Source organism: Typopeltis vanoorti, chromosome 12 (assembly GCF_054136105.1).
Source record: "Typopeltis vanoorti isolate ZY-2024b chromosome 12, IOZ_Tvanoo_1.0, whole genome shotgun sequence".
In the NCBI taxonomy this organism is placed as follows: domain Eukaryota; kingdom Metazoa; phylum Arthropoda; class Arachnida; order Uropygi; family Thelyphonidae; genus Typopeltis; species Typopeltis vanoorti.
The window spans coordinates 3,987,240-4,014,433 of record NC_143560.1 but is presented as its reverse complement, the minus strand read 5'-3'; the positions used below and the strand labels follow the sequence as shown (position 1 = coordinate 4,014,433).

Sequence of the window (27,194 nt, the reverse complement as noted above, 5' to 3'; positions counted from 1 at the left end):
AAGTAGCAAAGAAGTAGAAGACACAACATAAATAATAAAAAAAAGAAGAATTTTAATTAGGAAAAGATTTTGGAAAATTTTCTAGTATTTTTCCTTTTTCTTTTTTTTTGGGGGGGGGGGGCAGGGCTTCTTGGTCCCCTCCCTGGGTGTGCCACTGAATCCAATCATTAAAAAAATTTGGCTGTAATAAAGCTGTGCACATTGAGTGTCATATCTGTTAACAAGCAACGAGATTGGAGGTTTTTCTGCACCGATTAATGTTACTAGAGGGAAGGAAATGCTTTTCTTCATAAAATCCCGATTGGGACAGAAGTTGTCATTATGACCCAATCTAGGGTCATAATTCGGTGTAGGGAATATTGCCATTCTATCTTAGCAAAGGCCAAAGAGTTCAGAAATGAACCATCTTGCTGGAAGTGCATACTGACTGGCTTTTGGGATAGCAACAGTGTCATTCACTAACATATTATATAGCAAAGGGGATGACACAAGTCAGACCTCAATCTTGTGCAAGATTCCAGTCTCACAGAGTGCTCCTCTGCTATTCACACCTAACCTCATGTCCTTTGGAACTATAAAGGTACCAAGTGGAATGATCTCCAAAACTACGACTATTTCCAGGACTACTATTTCCATGGAAACAGTTGCCAGTCTAAAATGGCCAAGTATAAAGTGTATGACTTTATTCTTGGTCGCTTTAGGCTGGCAGCCTTTATCCTTTGCCCATAATGCCAGTCTGTTTGTTATCCTGCAGGATCTCTATGTCCTTGTTAAATATTGTTCTTCCTAAGTATTGCATCATCAGCAAACTGAAACCCCATTACTATGAGACATTTAATAAGATTCCATCACTGCACCCATAGCAGGTGCTATTAACACCGTAAGAACTGTAAACTGTCAAAGATGTTTTGCAATCAGTTTGTGTTTGGTCTAATAATAATATAACAAATAAATTTATTCGATTATTATCTTTAGTCATTTATTTTCTCCATTAAACATTAGCATGAATGATAATGTGTTCTCGATACTAGATTCTGCAGCAATAGTTAAGATGTTGAAGTTGGTTAGTAATAGAACCAATATGCAGTTGTTAAACACAGGATTATCAGCATTGGTTTTTTAAGGAGTAGGTCTTGGTTTGACAATTTAATAAATGATTTTATTATATCTACAAATATATTTGGGCAAGAAAGATTTTTGATAAATTTGTGATAATGCTCTCTGTCAAATTGAGGGAGATAAATAATGGATTTGAGATGGATTGAATAATAGGCATATCATAGATTGACAAGTAAGCAGTCTCTCAGAAAAGGAAGATAACATGTGCATGCTATGGGAATTGGCTCTGAAGCATCTGCTGTGGATCTTGCTTGTTAATGATGTTACAAATGGTTTAAAAGGAAACATTTAGTTGCTTAATGATGATTCAAAGTTGGGAGAGTTTTTCACTTGGAAAGATTAATCCAGGTTAGTAACAAGAAGACAAGTTTATTTTAATGTTACTGATTGGAAAGGTTTGCACTGTATAGTTCACAAATGTATTACCGTGTAATACAAGTGATAGAACTATGCTTGTAGAGGTGGATTAGTTATGAGATCTGGGATTAATAGCTGTCAAGGACCTGAAATTCGGGAGACAAATTGCAAGGGTCATTAAGAAGTATACAATATATTGCTGCTCTGATGATGAGAAAGAATGTTATTTCACTGCAAAAAATACTTAACCTAGACTGCCATACCCAAATTTGTCACCTGGGTTGGGTGATGTGGAGACTGAAAAGTGTCCATGGCAAATAACTAAAGAATGGTTATCCTGGAGATAGTAATTGAGAGAAGTTTGAAGGGTTGTGATTTTCAAAACGTTTTTGGATAGATTATAGAGATTCTGCTATTAATGCAGAGGGTATTAATCATAGCAGAGAAGAATAAAAGGACATCCTTGTTAAGTTACATAAAAATAGTACTATGAGTGAAGAATAGACAGATATTCTATATGAACAGCGGAAGACAGCTGTAGTATTGTGAGTGTGAATGAGTAACTTCTGAATGAATTTAACCCCTTAACATACAAAGATGTCTGTGACATGTCTTTTGTTTATTGCGCCAAAATTGATTTTGAATTTTGGTTTCACATATAAATACAACCGAATATAGACGCTAGACAATCTTGTGCCTATTTCCTTTCAGCCAAGAAAAGTTGCCAACGGCGTTTATCGGCTATTTCTTTTGCACAAATTCATCATTATTTTTCAAATAATGTCCTGAAGATATTTTCAGGTATAAACTTTGTTTGCTTACACTTGAATAAAGAATTAAACTAAATTTATTATATTCTAACCAAGTGCAAAATAAACTTCCAATATCTTTCTCTAAATCCAGAGAATTTAATAATAAGGTGGTACACCTGTTGGCACTCGTATAGGTAAATATGACCTCTCCACTGCTTCTGCCTTAGTATCACCACTTCTGGGTCTGCCTCCCACTGATGAGACCTCAATAAAGGTCGAAACCAGTCTGGGTAGTGGCCCTTCCCTTAATGCATAGCATTATACATGTTTGCAAGGAGATGTGCTTTGTATTGTGGGAGATACTGAGACAAGGAGTGATGAGAGCTTAGTCCACCTTTGCTACGAGTTGACAGTGGGTTGTACCACCTTACCTCAGTCCTGAAGATATTTTCAGGCGCAAACTTTGTTTGCTTACACTTGGATAAAGGATTAAACTAAATTTATTATAGCCTAACCAAGTGCAAAATAAACTTCCAACAAGTATTTTATACTTGACAAGATGAAAATACTCTGCTTGGAAAGAAGTCAACAGACACTATATTGTGAGGAATAAACAGTCACGGCACCCACCTTAATAAGACGTAAGAATTCCTTTCACTGTAATGACTGTAGCAATCATACAGGGGGGTCATACTTTCCACAAGCATATGACAGCAGTCAGTGGGAATTTTGGACCATTCTTCCTGTGGACATGTAATGCGATCCTGGACTGTTATGAGGCAGATGTTCAATAGGGTTGAGATCAGGGCTCTGTGGAGGCCAGTCAAATGTGGTGGCATTTGTCTACAAACCAAGTAGTTACAACAGCAGCCTTATGACACAGTGCATTGTTTTGCTGAAAGAGACAATGGTCAGTTATGCAAAAATGCCATGAATTTGGAAACATCACATTATCCAGAATGTTCAGATACCTCTCGGATAGTGTTTGTGGCACCACACAGGTCCAAGGCCACACCAAATAAAACAGGACCATACCATCATACCCCACCACTGCAGAATTTCATGGTTGGGATTATGCACTCTGGTAAGAGATGTTCACCGGGCATCTGCCACACCCATCCATCTGCTTGGTATAGGATGGATGGGTGTTGCAGATGTGTAGCATGATTCACTGCTTCATAGCACAGCTTTCCAAGCTCACATCCCACTGCATGCGCTCTGTACACTGATGAAGACGATGGTGCATGTTGGTTTGGATAATGTGGGGCTTGCATATTGCAGTCCTACTGTGGAAACCCATTATTATTATTATTATTACGGGCAACTCCAAGGAGTCCTTAGACTCATCAATGGAGGCCCTAACATCATGTCAAGAACAAATATTCTACATTCACACAGTATCTATCACACCTCGCCTTGAACTCATTCATGGTCATGACACCCACAACAGACTCTGGCAGCTTATTCCACTCATTCACCACTCTCCAAGTAAAAAACCTAGCTCTAACAGCCTTGCAAACTACACTCTTGCCCAGCTTCCATGTATGGCCCCTAGTCCTCCCACCACCAGTCCTATTCTCAAAAATATCTTCTGAATTAATCTTATAGAAACCCTTCAGTAATTTGAATGTCTCAGTCATATCACCCTTTTTCCGCCTATCAACCAATTTCTGCAACCCACAAATCTTCAACCTATTCTCATAAGGTTCATTCCACAGACCTGCTATCATCTTGGTCACTCGTCTCTGGATCCTCTCCACTTCCTCCCCATCACAAAGAAACTCTGGTGCCCATAACTGGGCACAGTAGTCCAGATGGGGTCTTATCAAGGCTCGATACAGAGGAACAACAACTTGTTTGTCTCTGCATGTTAAAGTATTTTTCAGAAGCCAAGTGATTTGGTGAGCTGTTTTAGTCACTTTTACAATGTGCCCCCTAAACTTCAATTCCTTATCCACCAACACTCCCAAATCCCTGGCCTCATCAATCTCCTGGAGTACGGTTCTGCCAATGTGATATACTGCTGCTATTCTTTTCACCCCAAAGTGCATAACCTTACACTTTGGCACATTAAATTGACATCCATTTTTCCTAGCCCAGTCCTCCAAATCATGCTGCAAAATTTTGACATCCTGTGCACTCATAATTGCTCTACCCAACTTTGCATCATCAGCAAACAAGTGAACACTTCCTCTCAAATCCTTTCCTATATCATTGATGAACAAATTGAAAAGCAGTGGTCCAAGAACAGAGCCCTGTGGCACTCCACTAGTCACAAGCCGTCTTTTAGACTCCACTCCTGAATTAACCACTCTCTGGTATCTCTCCTTCAACCATCCTCCTATCCATCTCACCAACCCTATATCTATCCCCATCTGCTCCAGTTTACTGAATAGGGTTCTATGTGGTATCCTATCAAAAGCCTTGGCAAGGTCCAGTAGTATTACTGTAAACCCATTACCCCTATCCAGTTCAGCCATCACTGTGTTATAAAACGTGAGCAAGTTACTGAGGCATAATCTACCCGTCACAAAACCATGTTGTCCTCCATACAATATCCCATTTTCATCTATCCAATCCTGTATTCTTTTCTTGACTAATTTCTCTAAGACCTTGACAATGATTCCTGATATGCTGATTTTTCAGTAATTTACAACAGCAGTCTTTGAACCTCCTTTATGCAGTGGAACTATTTTCCTCTCTTTCCACCCCCTCGGGATTAACCCAGATCCGAGACTCAAATTAAACAAAATGGTCAAGGGCACTGACAGTTCTTTAGCCGCTTCACGTACGACACGAGCTGGCATACCATCCAATCCCACAGATGTATCGACGTTGAGGTTTTGTAATAGACTATTCACCTCCACTTCATTCAGCACAATTCCCGTATAAGCTGTTGGCTCATTCATTCCTGCAATGTCACCACCTGGATGATATACTCTTGCAAAGTGCTCGCTCAGTAATTCAACTATATCAACTGATTCGGTTACCTCCTTACCATCGGCATTCTTTAAAATGATTCTGTCATATACATTTTTTCTTTTACTTGCAACATATGGAAAAAACTGTTTGGGATTTAAAAATAAAAAACTTTATTTTTAAAAATTTAAAAATTTAAAAATTTAAAAATTAAAAGATAAAAAACTCTTTAGCCTGCATGGCTAATGTTTTTTCATAATCCGCTTTTGCTTTTCTTACCACACTCGTTATCCTTCTGGCCTGCGCTTTATACTGTTCATGTGCCTGCCGGTCACCTTTCTCTTTAAATTCCCTCCACAGTTGTTTCTTTTTTTTTTTGCAGCTCAAGCTTAATGGTGTTATTCATCCGTTTAACCCCTTCTTGATTTACTATTCGGACTCTAGGTATACAGTCAGCCATAACCTCCTGCAAATGCTCCTTGAACACTTCCCATGCCCTATCTACATCCAGCCCTTGCAGTTTTACATGCCATAGCACTGAACCAATCAAACTCCTAAGCTTGTCATGCTTACCAGCCCGATAATTCCACATGTACCCTGTCTTAATTGTAAATTCCCAAGTCTTGGCTTGGGAAGTGGCTGACACTTCTCAAGTCAAGACCCTATGATCACTCTCACCAATTGGTGGCAACGTGGTCACATTCGTTACAGCCAAATTCTCAGATGCAATTATTAGGTCAAGCACTCTCTGACTCCTAGTATTTTCCATTACATGCTGTTGCAGATAGTTATTCCTTAATAACCACATAAAATCCAATTCCTTCCTCCCATGTGTCCTCTCTTCCTTCCAATTAATGTTACCAAGTTGAAATCTCCCATAATAATTATCCTGCTTCCGCTCATTTCTTCTATTTGCTTATGCATACTATCTCCATCATCTATTCCATCACTTGGTCTACAGCAGCACCCAACTGTATATTTTGTTCTGCCAGTCTCAATCTCACACCAAATAGCCTCAAATGAGCTGTTTTCTTTATCTTGCAGTTCCACTTCTATTCTCCTTGGCTGTAGCTCATCAGATATCATCGATAACCCTCCCCCCTCCCATTTTATTCTGAGGCCTGGAAGTGCCAACCAAGGCCAAAAATTCTTCCTTCTTGTTCCTAATACTTCTGGCATTAGTATACATGAATTGCAGAAGCCCATTTGTCCCATCCCTATTTTGATGCCTTATACTAACTATCCCATTTTGATTTGTTGTCCTTCGTACTCGCTCGGGCATATTACACACATTCATGCACTCAACTGTCTCTCTAAAGTCTGCATATCTACTCCCTCCACCCCCAATAACTCTAGTTTCCCTGATTCTGCACATCTACTATCACTTCATTCAACTACACCTTTTCAAGTCTCCATACACCAAATCCATTTAATTGTAAACCATCCATCTTATAATAATCCTTTCACCCATCAAACTCACTCCACACATTCACAAATTCCACACCACTCATCAAACATAATTCACGCATAAAGTCATTAGCAATTTTGGCCCTCCTATACTCTTCACTGTCATACCGCAGCAACAGACTCACCATACTAACTCTCTCACTCTGCTCTTTTGCTACCTCAAGTAATTCTTTCGAATCCTCTCTCATAGCCATTTTGTCTCCTTTCAAATCATTTGTTCCTGCTGCTACTATCAATTCTTTCACTCTCTGTTTTTGCATTCTAATTGACTCGCTTACATACTTAATGTTTGCACCAGGTTGGTACAATTTTGTTAAACTCTCATCTATCACACCTCTTACTAAAATTATGAGCCTCAGTTCATAATGTTTTTGTTCAGATTCATGTCCAGTCAATGTCCACTACTCTACATTCAGTATTTTTTGATGAATGGTAGGTTTTTACATATTTTCTCATTTGTATCATCCTATGATCATTTTTGGGGAGCAAGGTTGATTGTCCACTGCAGGTAGCACTTGAGGTTGACTCCTTATGCTTTGATCTCAGTATGGTATCACTAATTGTTGACCTGGAATGGCCCAATTTGCAAAAAAAATAGGTCTGTAACAGGGCATCCTATCATAATGCCTCTTTCAAACTCCATCAGTTCCCTTCTCATAGCCAGTTCATGCAGACACAGTTGCACTGACTTGGGAGCATCATATTCCTCCAGTTTTTACCAGCTACAAACATGTTACTCATTACTTGGCATGATGCATTTAAATGTAAACCATCCATCTTATAATAATCCTTTCACCCATCAAACTCACTCCACACATTCACAAATTCCACACCACTCATCAATTGCCCCATGGGCAATTGATGAGTGGTGTGGAATTTGTGACCCCCCATGTGGACATTGCCCATGGGGGGGTCCACTGACTTCTTTCCAAGCAATGTATATTTGTAATACAAACTTTTGTTTGCTCACACTTAGGTAAAAGATGAAAACAAGTTACTTTTATTGTCAAGTGTAATTTACTTTCTGAATAAAAATAGATAGAGGCTATTTAACAATAATTGGTTTATATGCCCCAGAAGAAGGAAGAGACCAGGATAATATTGATTTTTATAATCAGCTACAAAACATATATAATAAAATAAATAAAAATGATTACATAATTTTAGCAGGAGACTTAAATGCAAGAATTGGAAACACGAAAATTAATAATAATATAGGAATACATGGAGAACGCACTCTAAACAGAAATGGTAAAAAATTGATTGACTTTGTAGTTTATAATAACCTAAAAATAATGAATTCCTTCTATAAACATAAAGACATACATAAATATACTTGGGCAGCAAGAGGATGGAAATCAATATTAGATTACTTCATATTAAATGAAAATACATCAAAATTTTCACTAGATGTTAGAGTTCACAGAGGATATGAAATAAGCAGTGACCACTTCCTTGTTAAAATAAAATTAAGATTACCACCTAAATGGCTACAAGTAACAAGAACAGAAAGAAAAATTGAAACATTTGTTTATAAAACTAGACTATTGAATGACACAAATGTACAATGGCTATATGAACAAAGAATTAACCAGTATCTAGATAAAATAAAACAAAATGAAGAAATAGAAATTGAATGGCTTAATATAAAAACGATACTAAATGCAGAAGCAAATTAAAGCTTAGGAAAGACCAAAAAATTCAATAAAAGAAAAAAACTGAAGATCTGGGATGATACAATCAAAGAAATAATCAAAAAGAAAAAAGAAGCCTATCACAAATGGTTAAGCAGTAAAAGATTAGAAGATGAAATAGAATATAAAAGAATAAGAGCCATAGCTAAAAGAGAAGTCAGAAAAAGACATAGAGAATCATGGAATAAATTTGTTTCTAATTTAGAACATGATTTATATAAAATAAGACCCAATGTATATAAGATTTTGAAACACCTAAATGCAGATTCCAAAGAAAACATAAAATTAAACACTGAATTGAAATTAGAAGAATTTCTAAATTACTACACAGAACTATGGACAGACAAATATTTTAAAAAAGACAACTGGCAAACAATTAACGAAAATGAAAAGAAAATAACTGAAGAAGAATTAGAAATCAGCCTGAAAGAAACAAGAAATGGAAAATCACCTGGAGAAGATAAGCTAGGTTCAGAACTATATAAATATGCAGGAACAAGATTCAAAGGAAGACTCTTATTATTTTTAAATAAAATTTACTCAACTGGTATCCCCCCAGTAGAATGGAAAAAAGCAATTGTGATTCCTATCTTTAAGAAAGGTAATAGAGATGACCCTAAAAACTATAGAGGTATCAGTATACTAAATTCATGTTACAAAATATACAGCAGAATCTTAAATAACAAACTAATGAAATATTCCGAAAACTTTATTCTAGAGGTACAAAATGGATTTAGAAAAGGACGATCATGTATAGACCCAGCCTTCTGCCTAAAATTAATAATAGAGAAAAGAAGAGAATATAATTTAGAAACACATATTGCATTTATTGACTTTGAAAAAGCATTTGACAAAGTTAAAAGAAACATGTTATTTAACATATTAAAAGAAAGACAAATATCAAATAATATCCTAAAAGCTGTCACAAGTATATATGAAAATAATCAAATACAAATAAGATTAAATCATGAGCTATCATATACAAGAGAGATAAACCAAGGGGTCCGACAGGGATGTCCCCTCTCAGAAACTCTTTTTAATATCTACTTAAATGAAATAATAATAAAATGGAGTAAAAATTTACATCAAGGAATTAAACTTTCACCGACAGTTAACTTAAACACTCTCCTCTTTGCAGACGACCAAATAATAATTACAAATTCTGAAGATAACTTACAGAAAGCTATTTTAAATCTAAATGAGATATCCAAAGATTATGGTATGATAATATCAACGGAAAAATCAAAAACTATGGCCTTTAAAGGACAAAATCCAGCAAGAACTAAAATAGTAATAAATAACAAGATCTTAGAACAGGTGAATTCATTTAACTACCTAGGATGTATAATCACTTATGAAAATGAAAAAGATATAAACATAAAAATTGCAAAATATTTAAAAATAACAGGAGTAATTAACTCTATATTTAAACCAAACATAGTTCAAAAACAAACCAGATTAAAAGTATACAATACATTAGCCCTACTGGTCTTGATGTATGGAAGCGAAATCTGGACAATAAAACAAAAAGACAAACAAAGATTAACAACAGCAGAAATGAAGTTTATGAGAAAAACTGCAAAGTATACCTTATTTGATCACAAAAGAAATGAAGATATTATGAAAGAATTAAACCAAGAACCAGTAATTAGAAAAATTAAAAAATATAAACATAGATGGATGGAACATGTTCAAAGAATGAAAACAGAAAGATTACCAAAACAAGCCTTAAAGTACAAGCCATTAGGAAAAAGAAAACCAGGACGTCCTCTTAAACGATTCAACGATGACTTCTAAGGCCGGAACAGGCCATACTAGGCCTAAATCCTTGATACGTATGATTATTATTATTAAACAAGATCTCATGGAGTCAAAGACTCATCTAGGAGGTCCTTTTATCTCGCACACATCTCATCATACTGGGTCTTAAACACATTCAAACTCCTTGCAGACACCACACTCTCAGGCAAGGCATTCCAATCATTCACAACTCTGCACGAAAAAAACCGCCTCTCACTCCCCTACTCACACCCTCTTTATACAGTTTCCAGGGATGACCTCTGATTCTCCCCTGATCTCCCACTATTCTCTGTAGAACTTCTCCACCATTGATCCTATAACAACCCCTTACCAACTTGTAGGTCTCTATCATATCTCCCCTCTTCCTTCTCTCCACTAGACTCTGCAAATTACATCTTTTCAATCTTTCCTTATACTCGACATTCCAGAGGTCAGAAACTACCTTAGTCAGTCGCCTTTGGACCCTTTCCAACATCTCTTCATCCTTCTGAAAACCAGGTGACCAAATCTGGGCACAATAGTCCATGTGTGGCCTAATTAAAGCCTTATACAATGGAACAAGAATCTCCCTACTTCTACACGTCAGTGTCCTCCTCATCATTCCCAGAAGTCTTTGTGTTGTCTTCACAATTTTGGCGATGTGTCCCCTAAATTTTAGATCCTTATCCACTATCACTCCCAGATCTCTTATTTCCTCTACTTCCAACAATATATTCTCACCAAGCATAAATTCTTCATCCCATCTTTGTATGATGATGATGAATTTACTTTCTGATCTACCAAAAAAAAAAAAACAAAAAAAAAACTTGTTTTAGTAAATGATTTTGGATTTCTGGAAAAATATGTAATGCTTATACCTTTTGTTTTATTGCTATAGTACAAACATGTTCATAGCTACTTGCTGTTAGCGACTTACAAAAGAGGCAGCCAGCAATTACAATTGCCACATTTGTATGTGGATTAATAAAGAAAATATAAGGACATTGTCCAGGTAACTTTATTTGAGAAAAATAAGAAAAAGCCAGCAGTAGCAGTAACCATTCTGGCTGAAGGCCAGAATGTAGAATTTTAAGGTAGGAATTGTCGATATCTGATCTACATTATAGTAACTTATTGAGAGATTAGCTGTGAACCATTGAGGATTTTAACATAGAACATGATCAGTTGTCATTTCTGCTAAAATTATTTCTGAAATACTGCATAATTGGCTACTAATGGAATGGCAAAGTGCAATCTAGGTTGTAGATCTTCATTGCCTGGTGAAATACCACTACCTGGCTTTTAAGTGAAAGCTGATTCAATTATTATTATTATGATTATTAAATGACACCTCCAAGGAGTCCAAAGACTCATCAATGGAGGGCACCTACTCCAACTTTCCATCTCCACCACTCAATCCACCAACTACAGCAAAATGCATCATCTACACCATCTACTGCCCACCACCACTAGTATTTTCATACAGTCACAAATATCCATGCCCATGGCAGAATTCGAACCTGCAGCCTTTTGACTGGAGAATGGATATGCAACCACTTGGCCAATCAGGCCGGCAATTTTGACTCCAGACCAGAGATTTCAGCTTCTATTCCCCATCCCCACATGTAGTGTAAGTGAATAGATACCCTTTAATGGCATGCCAAACACTATGTAGAATCCCTTCCATTTGAGGGCACAACAGTAAAATAGTAATGCAACAGGAGGCTTCCTATTCAGCATATATAACCCTTCTGCTACTTAATTTGTCAGACCATGCATGGAGTGAGAGCAAGAGAGCCCGAGTAGTGCAGTGTATTGAGCTAGGGGACACTGTCATAGCCTCGTTATTTGTTATGGAAGGAGCTGAGTGCTCTTTGTATGTGCAACATCTCTAAGTCTGCTTTCTCTCACTGCATGTTCCAATTCTTTTAGTTTTTCTTTGATACCAATACGAAAATTAAAAACAGGCCATTCCAGTTAAAAAAAAATCCCTCATAAAGTGTTTTAGAAAAATTATTTCCATAGCACATCACTGACAATTACACCTCAAACTAAAAATTATGTGCATCACCGCATACATCCAGATCTCGGCTCTTATTTTTAGGTGTACCTCACATAGTAGCTACAACAGCTATTGTATAACTTAACTGTCCAAACCATACTATACTATTCTGTCCTTTACAAGGGTGGCACTTATGCATTTTTATAGTCCATTTCCTTGCAGAGAATATCAAATTTAGCATCCCATCTTTTTTGATTTTCTATGATTTAGTTTCCTTTTCCAATTCTGTAACATTTGTTTTTTTGTCTCTGTTGCTTCCCATGTTCAGAAATCACTCTGTTCTTTTTGACTTCTTATCCCTGAAATTTTCTGCAGTTTAATTTCATCTGGCTTTCTTTTTTCCAGTTTCATGAATGAAACAGGAAGAGTTACTGAGTGTTTCCTCTAAAAATAATGATCTTAACAAATTGACCAGTTACAAACTTGAATATCAGACAACCCTTGCCACTCATCTGTCACTCTAGGTCTTTTTTAACCAATTCTGCTTTGAGGTATGCTATTAAGGTTATCTCTCTCTCCCTCTCCTTTTCATTATCTAGACTATAATTTTGTGTGGGTTTCCTCTCCTACAAAATGTTCTTGTCAACCTTCTGTCTGCTGTTGGTATAATGGCACCAAATACCATTCTTATGACTGCAGACTTCTACTGCACTTCTACTCTTCTTTTTCATAGTCAGATTACTGTTTCCACTCTGCCACTCCAAACACTTGCTCTGATTGAGTTTTAGAAATTATTTTCACTGGAATGAAGAGCTTCATTGCTATGTCCACTCAGGACTTCTCCCCACTGGTTTAGCAAGCAGTCCAAGCTTAGGGGAGTAGAATTCAACATATTCTAAGTGAAGTGAGTCAAAACTCCAGTTTTTCATTCTCAACCTATACTGAAGTTTGCAACAGATGCAAAGCAGTTGTCAACTATCCAAGTCTAACTTCAAAAGAGGAAAATGCAGAAAATGCTTGTTGTAAAAATGGCAATCCTATCTTTCTTAAAGGCCAATGGACACAACTTTTGTCTGTCTCTGCCTTCACCTATCTCTTATCCAGCCAAACTGACACTATTCAACTGTGACTTCCTGGCACTGTGGTTCTCTTCCAGTGATACCAGAAACATTGCATCACATGGTTCCTGTGTCCTTTTCAAGAATAAATGCTCAGTAACCTGTATACCAAAAAATTTTTTGATCTGATGGTATCCTTCCTCAGGTTTTTCCTTTTCTCAAAAAAGGAACATTGGATTGAGAGTGGCTGTATGATACTCTTTAAGAGAAGAAACTTAAAATTTTCTAAAAGTACTTTAAAGCTCTGCTCCAAATGAACACCTGTCCTGTATTGTTTCTATACTCTTTTAATAGCTGCATCTATTCACAGTATGTAAACAAATTTATATTTAGTCCATAAGTCTGCCACCAAGCTGTTGACCCATTACCCCCCCCTTTTTTTTTTCTAAAATAATGAGAGGTCATTAACATTTTGCTCATTCACAACCTGGAGTTCACCACTTAATCAGTGACTACCAGTATGAGTTCCCCCATCTTAGACCCATAACGGATCTCTTACCCTTCATCCTCCTCCTCCTCTGAATACATGTCATGGAAAGGTTTGGAGAAACTTGTGCTGTCATACTTGACCTTTTCAAGCATTTGATGGATCTGATATGGAGCGATTCAGCAAATTGCAATCTTATGGATTTTCCTTTCAGTTGTAATTGAAAAAGTTCTCTCTCTGGTCATTCACTGCATGTTGTGGCAGATGGTTTTCTCTCTTCAGATTTTTCTATCAGTGCAAGCATTCTCAAGGCTTTCTTTTTCATATTGATGACCTTCTCTCACTGACCTGAAGTAATATTTGTAATTTGCTAATGATAATAGGTTCCATTCTTATTTATTTGACTTCATAGTATTCAAATGCCCCATGACTCAACCAACCTCTTGAAGAAGCACCTTGTCTCTTATTTCTGTTGTTCTTACACCACTAGAATAGAGATTAGGCACTATTCTTCAGTGATGTGAAAACAACACAGTCACTGTTTTCCCTCTTTACAAAAACATCTCAGTACTTCCTTACTTTTGCTAATATTAGCCTAGCTTGCCAGACAAGATTGGGAATCCCTTCTTGGACTAACGTTTACCTCTAGCATATGATATGTAGTTTCATCTACTTCCAAGATACTTGGTGTCCTTTTCATTTAAGATATTACTTTTCATCCATCCTGCTTAAAACTTTTGAAGGAGGGAGGAATTAGTGCTCAAACCCTCTCCCCAATTCTTGATACTGTCTAAAAGATGGTATGAAGATATATAACAATTGAGGATTGTTCACCCCTTTCTCTCTCCCTCTTTATGGATCATTCTAGCTGCTTTTCCACAGAATGTCAATTTCATATTTTTCCTACAGATACTTCCATGGAGGCTGTTTTGCTGAATTGGCATGGCATCTGTTATTCCTCTATTTGATGCTGATACTATAATGTAATAACATGAAAGCAGCTGTCCATTTTCCATTTACAGTCTAATTGCTAATGTACAAAACTTGCTTCTTCTCTTCCTTTCTATCTGTCTTTCAGAACAATCTTCCTTGCAAAATATTTCCCAAAGGCTACAACATCTAGCTACTTAAAATCTTAATGGATTTATTCTCTCTTAATCCCCATACACTGCTTGCACTATAATAAATTTAGTTTAATCCTTTTTCCAAGTGTAAGCAAACAAAATTTGTGCCTGAAGTATCTTCAGGACTGAGGCAACTTGTGGTAAAGGTGGACCAAGCTCTCATCACTCCTTGTCTCAGTATCTCCCATAATGCAAATCACATCTCCTTGCAGACGTGTATAATGCTATGCATTAACCCCCCAACCGGCCGGTGTGGATGAAATATTCAACACTCCCTAGCTTTTTTTCATGGATCAAAATTTCGTCGGCATTCTACCTTTTATCATGCCATTACCTTCCTCCGCCGTTAATCTCGTTACTGCTATTCTATAGCATTAGTGGATTAACTGTTGCTGAGTGACCTTTGTGTCCCCCCCCCCTGTCTTTACGTCTATTGTGTTGCTTAGAATTTCATTTACTGTCCCAAGTTATTTGACCTTTCTTGCCTCTAAAATGATTTATTGTGTCTCTTCCCAAAAATTGAAACCAATTTCACATATGCGAAAAAAAAAATCAATCCTGAAATGCCCACTGATCAGCTTTTGCAATGAATCTATTTAGTGATAGTGAATTTGGTGTATTTTATTCTACAAATCAGTGCACCGGAAGAGATGCACTGATTGTTCTTTCACTTTACGTATAATAATTGAATAATTTTTTTTTCGAATTTTCAAATTTTCAAATGTTTGCTTTGAAAATATTATGTCAAATATTTATATTTTTAAATAATATTAATTGAAATAAATATGTCCTTTTTCTTTCGTTTCTAGCGAAATAGCATTATATGGATCATCACATTTCAGATTTAGAAACGATCTTTTGTTATTCATAAAGACAAAATAAAAAAAAAATGTTAAAATGCTAAATTACCTTACTCGGTTTCCGATTGTGTCTTTTTGGTATCAAAAATTTATATCCAATGATATTTTAGCAGTGATTCTTCCCCTTCGTCATTTATTTATTTATTTATTTGTATTATGCATATTACGATAATATCTAGTGCATAACCTCGTAGATATGTTGAAATTATAATGTGAAAAATATCATATACGGAATGATTCAACATTTTTGCTCATTTTGAAGATTTTCTAATGCTCCCCCCCCCTCCTTATTCTCTCCTGGAACTGAATTGGATAACTACTCTAAATTTCTATACAGGTTTGAAAGCTTTTCTAGACAGCATTCAAAATCAATTACTTCATTTTACCATTTTGACAAAAGATATACGGCAATCAGATTGTATCGTGAAGCTTCTAAATCTGTTCTATTTATTTGCAATCTAAAACCAGCTGTTCTACTGTCCGCTGAAATTATGTGAAATTTTAGAAATAATAAGCTATATTTTCACCATGCAAAACTGTTTATATGCATGCCACACAAAAGAAAGTTCAGTAGTATTATTTGTGTTTGTTTTTCTTTTAAAAAAATCTGAATATTACTTCTGCTGCTGGAAGCTATTTCTGAAATAATCTACGTCTTATAAATACTTGGTAATTCTACATATCAGTGCACCGGAAGAGTTGCACTGATTGTTCTTTCACTTTACGTATAATAATTGAATACTTTTTTTTCGAATTTCAGAATTTTCAAATGTTTGCTTTGAAAATATTATGTCAAATATTTATATTTTTAAACAATATTTATTGAAATAAATATGTCCTTTTTCTTTCGTTTCTAGCGAAATAGCATTATATGGATCATCACATATCAGTTTTAGAAACGATTTTTTGTTATTCATAAAGACAAAATAAAAAAAAAATGTTAAAATGCTACATTGCATTACTCGGTTTCCGATTGTGTGTCTTTTTGGTATCAAAAATTTATATCCAATGATATTTTAGCAGTGATTCTTCGTCATTTATTTATTTATTTATTTGTATTATGCATATTACGATAATATCTAGTGCACATCCTCGTAGATATGTTGAAAATATAATGGGAAAAATATCATATACGGAATGATTCAAAATTCTTTTTCATTTTGAAGATTTTCTAATGCTTTTCCCCCCTCCTTATCCTCTCCTAGAACTCACAGGTTTGAAAGCTTTTCTAGAGAGCATTCAAAATCAATTACTTCATTTTACCATTTTGACAAAAGACATACGGCAATCAGATTGTATTGTGAAACTTCTAATTCTGTTCTATTTATTTGCAATCTAAAACCAGCTGTTCTACTGCCCGCTGAAATTACGTGAAATTTTAGAAATAATATGCTATATTTTCACCATGCAAAATTGTTTATATGCATACCACACAAAAGAAAGTTCAGTAGTATTATTTTTGTTTGTTTTTCTTTAAAAAAAATCTAAATATTACTTCTTATGCTGCTGGAAGCTATTTCTGAAATAATCTAGTCTTGTAAATACTTGGTTATATCCTCTTAGCTGGAGGAAAAGCTGAAGGCTTATTACTCTCAGTGCTATTGAGAAGAAAGGGGAGAACACTAAAGTGCCCCAGGCTGTAGTGCAGAATATGTCAAGAATGTCTTGTTTCCTTTTCGATTGTTGATTACCTATATTCTAACAGAAATACTGATATTTCGTTTACATGCTTATACATTATTTATGCCAAAATAATTGCTTAATTTATAATGATCAGTTTCACTTTTATTATCAAAAATTAGAAATTAAATCATACAATTATCTTGAAAAAGAGGATTTGAATTATTTTCAAAGAAAAGGTGCATATGCGTTTCATAATCTTCTTTTTTTTGGGGGGGGGATATAGACCTAAGCAATCTGCGGATATTTCAGATAATTTATTTCATAAATCGTTCGCAAGACAGCTGTTACAAACGTAAATCACTTGGGGAACATACCCATTCATTTTAGTGTAAAATAGTAGCAAAGGTTCAGTTACTTTAGATATCTAATCTAGAAGAAAATGTTATGTCTGCAGAGATTAGAATCATACGTGAATAATTTTTCTGACATGATTTCTCTATTCGTTATAATGTAACCAATTTCCATATTTTTTTCCCTCCTGCAGACTTCATGTAGTGTCTATATGCAGTGATTTCTTCTTTGAACTATAAGAAAAAAAATCAGATAACAGGAGAAAAATATGTAGTCTTTTCTTTTCCACTGGCTGAATTTACAATGTTCTTTCTTTGTGTTTTGAAGAGAAACTGCAAATGACTTTTTTCTTACTATTTTTGCCATTATAACATCTCATATAATTATAAGAGTGACATTTTACCGTTTTTCTCCCACACGAGAAACAGAAATAAGGTGGTAATAATATTGTTGATTCTGCCAAACTTCATTGTAGCAGAAATTTTTATTACAAAACTGTAATATATATATCTCCGAAACAAGAAATTTGGAACCCATATCACATCAATGTTGAGTGTTGGCAAGGTGAAAATGTTCCCGTTATTATTTATATATTTCATTTATTAACTAGGGGGGGCTATGCCCAACCCCCCCCGTGTTCCGGTATGGTAGACCAGTTCTCCTTCAATTGTGATAACTCGAAAGGGGGTTCAGCCCCTGAATTCTGATGACTCGAATTTTGAAGACTCGACATTCAGGGTAGCCCCTGAGTTTCAAAACGTTTCGATAAACATGACATAAAAAAGCTTATCATTTTATATATATATAGGGTAGATTTTATTTCATTATTTTTTATTGTTTTGATGAAATACTTTACCTGGAATACTCTTACCAGTTTCTCTGTGTTATAAAGAGAACTTAAAAATTAGCCTTCAAGATGAAAAAGAAACAGTGCATTCGGGTATCCCTCTATCAATATTTGTAGTCCTGAAAAGGACTGTTTTGATGGCTTTGAAAACAAACATTTTTTATTTCATACTGTTCAGAATTTAAAATTCTTGAACAGCGTGGAACACCTTGAAGCAAGGATAAACATACAAAGCAGTTTTACACTCAGGGCACCAGATTTGTTTCCTTTCTGGTATTTTTTTTATTACATACATAATATTTGCGTGGAGGTTTTTTTTTTTTTATTAGCCGTTGGTGGTAGATTTTCGGGATAATGGTTGGAGTTAGCAGCGTTCAACCTCAGATGTCTGATAGGATTTCCTGTTTTTCTGCTTGCTGAAGAAGGTGCAGGTGCATGCAGCAATGCTTTCGCAATTTCTATTTTGTATTCTAGATATGTTATGGTAGACAAACATTTTTTCTTGTACAGGAGGAAACTGTTCCAAATAACAAAATCCAAACACTTCAAAATTCAAATAACATGTCCGAACACTTTTTTGTAATATTTTTTATGCTGTTTCCTCATTACAGAGTAGAATGATAGCTGCTGATCGCACCTGTCGACTCAGCCCATAGTGTCGTTGTATGCACACACAGCAATGGGTTTTTCTCTCTTCAAACATTGCTTCTCCACGGATTCCGCTGATGGATTGTACAGGGAAGATAGCAGAAAAACATCTTTTTTGTCTTTCCAACGTAGTGCAAAGACTTTCCCTCGCTGATAAGTTCGGATTTCCCCCTTCGATAGCTTTCCTGAAGCCAGATCTGGAGGCATATCTCGCCTTTTTGCATTTACAGTACCATAACTATCTGTAAGATGCTGTAAAAGCAAATCTGCGAGTTCAGGACACATATATAGTAATTATCCATTATAATGCAGTAACCTTTCCCCAGTAAAGAGTCTAGTAACTGCATTATTGCATGCATCGACAAGGGGAGATCCGAATATTTATCGTGCTCGATTACAGTTTGCTTTCCCGTATAAGGTTTGAAATCCCAAAGATATCCACTTTCCGATTCACAAAGCATAAAAAATTTTACTCCATACTTCGCTTTCTTTTTGGGAATATACTGCTTACATTTCAGTCCACCTTCATTTTTGACGGATTTTCATCAGAAAATCATAAATTTTGTTGAGGACTGGACAAGGATGTGTTGCCTGATCATATTCTTCATTATTCTGAAAATGCAAATACTTCATGATGAGATTGAATTGTTTTTCAGTCATAACATCACGAAACATTGGCGTGTTCAGAATCCAGTCTGTAGACCAATACATTTAGAGAGCTGGCTTTCGAAATGTATTTCGAAACTTCGGTTTTTTCACTTTCTTTATTCTGATATTGCATTTGAAGGATGACAGTGATTTTAAATATTAATTTCACCTGTATCCGAATATCACATAATTTCCTGATTTATAATAATCAGGAAATATGTATATTGTCTGATTTATAATTTGCTAATTTATAATAATCACCACATAGTTTCAGTATCGAAAAATTAAAGTTATGTGGAACAATTACTAGAGAAAAATAACGAATTAAATAAAAACTGTACCTATGTTTCATAACAGTTTTCGGGTGTGTGATAGTAATGCAACGGGGGGGGGGGGTGTTAAACTATCAGAGGCGAAATAAAGTTCAATTCTATTGTAAAAATATGGAAATGAAATTTCACATTTGATATACATATTTTGAATGATAAAAATAAGCAAATGTATCGCTTACTTTAAAAATTGGAGAATAAAATATCTGAATTATGCAGAAAATATAAATTTAAATCATAACTGTTAATTTCATTTTGTAATGACCAATTATACAAGGAAACCAAGAAAGTGAAAGTACAGATTACTATACAACATGAAGAAAAAATTTAGTAATATGATTAAAGAATTTCATGTTATTCTCTATAAAGCAAAGTTGCTCAAGCGTGTCCTAAAGGAAATCTGTTAAGTATTATTCGATTTCGATGGTTTTGTACAAAAATAAAATTAATATAACCTGGAACGTCGGCAGCCGGTTTTCTTTAATTTTTTTAAAAGAATATTCCAAATAATTATCGTGAATTAATTTCTTCGAGAACAAAGAAAAATCTTTTGTCTAGTAGCGATTAGAAAAAAATTAGCGCAAAAAAATAAAAAATTAAATTGGTTAAGTGAAGAAATTATGCAAGACCTTTATTTTGTCCAGAAATTAAAATTGTATTGTACAATAAAAAGAGAAAACAAAAATATAAATAATTTCTCTATTTTTAGTCTATCATATATAACTAAAATCCAGTTCACCAGCATGGAACAAGAAAGTCCGTTTCTTGTTATAGGCAACTGAGAGGCAGCTACGAACGGGAGATAATCCGATTAACATTTCTCTTCAGCGTGAGGGTTTATCACACCTTCTAATGGACATGACAGTCAAATTGCACTTCTTATCCAGGTTCTTTAAACAGGTGGGCTGAATCTTATCCAGATTTATTTGGACGTCTATAGACGTCCTAGCCGGTAGGAAGGTTAAGGGAATGGCCACTACTCAGACTGGTTTCGACCTTTATTGAGGTCTCGTCACTGGGAGCCAGACCCAGAAGTGGTGATACTAAGTCAGAAGCAATGGAGAAGTCATATTTATCTATATGAGTTACCAAAAGGTGTACCACCTTATTATTCAGTTACTCTGGATTTAGAGAAAGACGTTGGAAGTTTTTTCCCACTTGTTTAGACTATGATAAATTTAGTTTAACCCTTTTTCCAAGTGTAAGCAAACAAAGTTTGCACCTGAAGTATCTTCAGGACTGAGGCAACTTGTGATAAAGGTGGACCAAGCTTTCATCACTCCTTGTCTCAGTATCTCCCCTAATGCAAAGCACATCAACTTGCAGACATGCATAATGCTATAGTAAGGGAAGGGCCACTACCCAGACTGGTTTTGACCTTTATTGAGGTTTTGTCACTGGGAGCCAGACCCAGAAGTGGTGATACTAGGGCAGAAGCAATGGAGAAGTCATATTTACCTATACGAGTTGCCAAAAGTTGTACCACCTTATTATTAAATCACTCTGGATTTAGAGAAAGATGTTGGAAGTTTTTTCCCACTTGGTTAGACTATAATAAATTTAGTTTAATATTACCTCATATAGGTAAATATAACTTCTCCATTGCTTCTGCCCTAGTATCACCACTTCTTGGTCTGACTCCCACTGACGAGATCTCGATAAAAAGGTCGAAACCAGTCTGGGTGGTGGCCCTTCCCTTAATGCATAGTATTATACACATCTGCATTGTGCTTTGCATTATGGATTACTTTGCATTACTTGTATCAGTATCTCCCATTATGGGAGATACTGATATAAGTAGTGATGAGAGCTTGGTCCACCTTTACAACGAGTTGCCTCCGTCCTGAAGATACTTCAGATGCAAACTTTGTTTGATTACACTTGGAAAAAGTATTAAACTAATATATTATAGTTTAACCAAGTGGGAAAAAACTTCCAACATCTTTCTCTAAATCCAGAGTAATTTAATAATAAGTGGTACATCTTTTGGCAACTCGTATAGGTAAATATGACTTCTCCATTGTTTCTGCCTTAGTATCACCAATTCTAGGTCTGGCTCCCACTGACAAGACCTCAAAGGTCGAAACCGGTCTGGGTAATGGCCCTTCCCTTAATGCATAATATTATACATGTACTGCAAGGAGATGTGCTTTGTGTTATGGAAGATACTGAGATAAGAAGTGATGAGAGCTTGGTCCACCTTTACCAGAGGTTGCCTCAGTCCTGAAGATACTTCAAGTGCAAACTTTGTTTGCTTATACTTGGAAAAAGGATTAAACTAAATTTATTATAGTCTAACCAAGTGGGGAAAAACTTCCAACACTGCTTGCACTAATTTGCTATAAGTTCTCAGCATATTGTGTGGGGATTGATATATGTATATAAAGATGAACAGTTATGTAGCTATTCATCGTAACTGGTTCATTTCAGAGTGTAACTGTCTGTTATGGCATCAAGAACTCAGACATTGAATTAACAATTAGTAGTGGTGGTAGTGGCAGCAGATGCTGGATTAAGAGATCTTACTGCTACATTTCAATGAAGTGTGATTCATACCATTTTACTAATAATGGTAGAATTTGAGCCAGCCCCATAAAAGTTTAGATCCTAGTTATGTTAAGGCAAATGGCAGAATAATTATTGTTGCATCTTCTGTTTGAAATTAAAAATCTGTAGAATATCCTTAGAAGATCATGTAACAGCCTCACTTTGTATGTTGGCTCACAAAGTGTATGTGTGTTTGGTGGATATAATTCATTCCATAGGTGTTGGAGCCTTTAAAAAATGACTTGCTGCATATCTTCTCAGGTAGGGTAGAAAAATATCCAGTTTTTAATTTTATAGTCTGTAATTTGACTCATATGCTATTAAAAAAAAAGTATCATATTTGACATTGGGGGGGCATTGAAATTCACCCACTTTAGGTGCCTTGTTATACAGAAGTAGTTATAATTTCTTATGGATTATTGAGGATGTTTTAATTCAATGACTACTTGTGATATCATGTTGGAGGATGGGGATTGGCTGATATTGATTGATAATCACTAAACAGTTATCATTTATCTATTATTTTTGTCAAAGGGATGTATCTGAGTCTTTAGTAATTCAAAAATTGCATGATGCATAATTTTGAGTTTTTAAACCAATCAAACAAAAGATTTCCTTGTGAAATATTTTTATGATGTATTTTTATTCTAGACTCCATATGAACAAGCAAAGGATTTCAAGAATAAGGGCAATAAGTTGTTTAAAGAAGGTCAGTTTGATAAAGCTATTGAATGCTATTCAGAGGCTATCAGATTATGCCCATCTGATAAAGTATCAGATATTGCCACTTTCCATCAAAACAGGGCTGCAGCTTATGAGAATTTGGTAACTAGTCACAATTATCACTTGTATTTTTTATGTATAAGGAAAAATTTTACAGGCCATCTGCATTATCTGTTGAAAAGAGTGGTCTGTTGAATGTGGATTAATGTAATTATTTAATTGCATATAAAATGACTGCATTGGCAATGTTAATGAAACTATAAGTTCTTTAATTACAAATAAATTTTGATATGTTCCTGCTTAGATGCATTGTAATTCTTATTTCTGTTCTCTTATTCTTTTTCTGAGATTGACTTATTAATAGTGAATTAAAATGATAAGCCAAGGTCACCATAATTCAATATATAAATAAATTTTTTGTTAAAGTTTCAGCTAATTTTTATTATACTATATATATATGAGGGAAAGTTAGTAAGTTACAAACAAAAGCTGAATAAACGAATTGGAAGTGAATGATTTTCAGTATCACTTGATAGTAGCACAGTCTAGGATGATGACAATACATGTGGTAGTTGTGCACATTTTGTAGCTGTTTTGAGGTCTAAAATGGCAACCATGTTCATAGTGTAAAACAATTGTCAAACAGCATGCCGTTGTGCATTTCCTATGGGAAAGAAACTTCTTGCAAAGCACATTCATAAAGAGATGTGTCCTGTTTATGGCAAAAAATGTTTCTCACATGCAGCAGAAATTTTTTCAGGGTTGCTTGACACTTCATAATAAAGACCAGTCTGTTCTCTCTTTGAGATTTTGACAGATGCCACTATGAGATGGATGGAACAGATAATCCAAGAGAGATGAATAACAATAGATAGTGTAGTGTGTGCAATAGGTTGTTCTCATTGTCTGGTCTACAGCATTATACACGATTTCTCAACTTTTCAGAAAGTGTGTGTGTGGTGAGAGTGTCCAGAGAGCTGAGTCCCCAGTACAAAATGAACTGAATAGGTATGGCCTTGCAACATCTCTTTCACTAGGCAGATAAAGGAGCAGATATGTTAAACAGGATTGTTACGGAGGATGAATTGTGGGTTCACTACTACCAACCCAAATCAAAAGCCTGCTTCAATGCAATGGAAACATCCCACTTCAGTGGCAAGCAAGAAGTTCAAGCAAGGATGATGAGAAAGCTTATTTTTGCAGTCTTTTGGAATTTCCAAAATTTGAGCTGGCCCATTTTCAGAAGCAGTGAAAATGCAAATTGCATATTATACTGAGAAATTTTGTGGAAGCTTCAGGATGGAGTTTTGCAAAAACGTCCAGGCCTACTGTCAAGAGGAGCATTGCTCCTGCATGACAACATAAAACTTCCTACAGCTGTAGGAACCCTTAAGAGAATTTAAGAACTTGATTGAGAATTCCTTCAACATCTACCTTACTACTCCCAAGTCACTTGTCCCAAATGACTTACGCCTGTTTGGACTACTAAAACAGCACCTTGGTGACTGATGATTAGGAAGTTGAAAATGAGGCCAAAGTTGTTTGAAACAACAGGCGAAATAATTCTGTGCTGCTAGTTTCAAAGGACTAAAGTGACTGGAATTTTTGAAGTGATAGGACAAGTACATAAATGTTGAAGAGAATTATGCAGAAAAATAAATATTTTCCTGAGGTTTGTATTTAACTTGTTTTTTTATAACCATTTATACCTTACTGGCTTTCCCATGTGTGTCTGTGTAATGTAGAATTTTTTTCCATATTTATTCATAAATAAATGCAAAAAGTTTTATCTTTAAACAAAAAAAAACTTATCAGAGATATCTAAAATTTTATCATCAAACTCGTGACATGTATTCTCAGGAGGTGGGGGGGGGATTGTGTACAGGATATTATGATAGTACTACATGAAAACTTAACATCATTACTAACTTCCTACGATAACAATTATCCTCCAAATTAATTCGTTATTTGTCAAGACTCCAATATTATTAGATTTTATATTTTTGTCTTCTAAGGCATTTCTTACTATGTCAATCCACCAAGATCTTGATGTTCCTCTTGGTATTTTTCCATACTGGCAAAGAACACTTATTTTGATAACCTTCCCACTCTCATTCTGTTTAAGTGACCATATTACTTGACATTATTTATTTATTTAGCATATGGCTCACACATGAAAAGTTAAATCACATTAATCCTTAATATATATGGACATAGTAATAGACATATGTACAATAATAAGACATAATATAGTCATAAAAGAGACACTCAAAAATGGGCTACAACTGAATGTCTAGGTTGATTATCAACTGCACTTGGTGTAGCATGGATGAAGTCTGACTGGTGTCCACTGCATGCAGTGGACACATTCTGCTGTAATGTGATTAATTGTCTGGTGGGGTGATCCACAGTCACACCTGAGTGAGGCAATCATGCCCCATTTGTAAAGGTGGTCTGCACATCTGCCATGGTTGGTGCGGACTTGATATTAGCTCTGCTAACGCATTCCTGAATGCAAACAATGCTAAATTCTTCCATAATATCCTCATTTTTCCCTTCCACTTTTCCACTTGGTTACAAATTAAACTTGCCAAGAAATTATATTCTCATTTAGTCCTTGATTCAAGTGCAAGCAAAGTCATCAGCCTGTATATACAAATAGCCTAGTTGTGAAGATACTTGAACATGTAAACTTTGGTTTATTTACACTTGGATAAAGGATTAAACAAGAATATAATTTCTTGGCAAGTTTTTTATTTGAAGTGCTTTATTTCTAACCCAGCTCTCAATATATACATATATATATTTGTTGCTCTCATCCAGGGCCATCGCCAGATTAGATCTCGCCCTGATTATAAGACAAAAATCTGCCAATTGCTATTTTGTTTTTATTACAAGAAAAACATTAATGCAAAACAATTACATAAATAATATTAATTAAATATTTGCTCTACAGGGATATCGCACAATAAAACTGTTTATAAGCTATGTCTGCCTCTATCGATATAGTTGCTAGACCAACCAGTCTTTCTTGGGTCACTGCTATTCGCAAATAATTTTTAATCAGTTTAAGCATGGAAAAACTTCTTTCCGCACTTGCTATGCTAACAGGAATTATTAGTAAGTTTTAAAAGAGGTAAACCGTGAGTAGACATAACTATACATAATAAATAACGGAAAAACTCACGTAGAAATATTATTTAATAGTATAATTTTCGCCTGTGTGTCACAGGCATCTTCAGTACAATTAAGCTCAAAATTAAACACTAACTGACAATTCCAAAAAGTGCCACCCAAGTAGATGGTGTAAGATAACTAAAAAGGTCAATAACTTCCCTAAAAAAAAAAAAAAAAAATTAATACAATAAAAAGTTAGGAAAGATTAGCTGATTTGTAAAGTACTATCTCCCATAAAGGGGATAGACGTAAGCCGTCGGATCTGTTTAAGTTAGGAGAATGAAGTAGAGTTTCACATGCTTCTTTATAAAGGCGTTCCATGAGAAACTGACTTTTGTGAAGAACTCTTGTCTTTCTCCAATGAACTCTGTGTCTAGTGAAGATGGCATGTTCTGCAAGTCCAGACTTTTCAGGTTTAAAGTATTCAATATAAGATTGGTGTTCTTCTAGCCGAATGGAGGCAGATCTTCCCGTTTGAAAATTATACTATTAAATAATATTTCTACGTGAGTTTTTCCGTTATTTATTATGTATAGGAATTATTAGTGTAGCGATGGCGCCTACCACAATATGGCTGAACGAGTGCCCTTATTAAGCCGCGCTGTGAGGCAGCTGCCTCTATGCTACACCCTGTTGATGGTACTGCTCTCACCCATGAAAGGTTATTTGCAAACCTGTAGTGC

General features: G+C 35.3%; 1 protein-coding gene across 1 annotated transcript in view; it reads left to right on the top strand.

Moving 5' to 3' along the window:
• The window catches only part of LOC150100551 (mitochondrial import receptor subunit TOM70-like), a 189,622-nt gene that overhangs the window by 3,814 nt on the left and 158,614 nt on the right, over positions 1–27,194 (top strand). Inside the window, exon 2 of the mRNA XM_090401832.1 lies at positions 23,263–23,436. Within this exon, the coding sequence (XP_090257958.1) occupies positions 23,263–23,436 (174 nt within the window). The remainder of the gene's footprint in view (positions 1–23,262; positions 23,437–27,194) is intronic.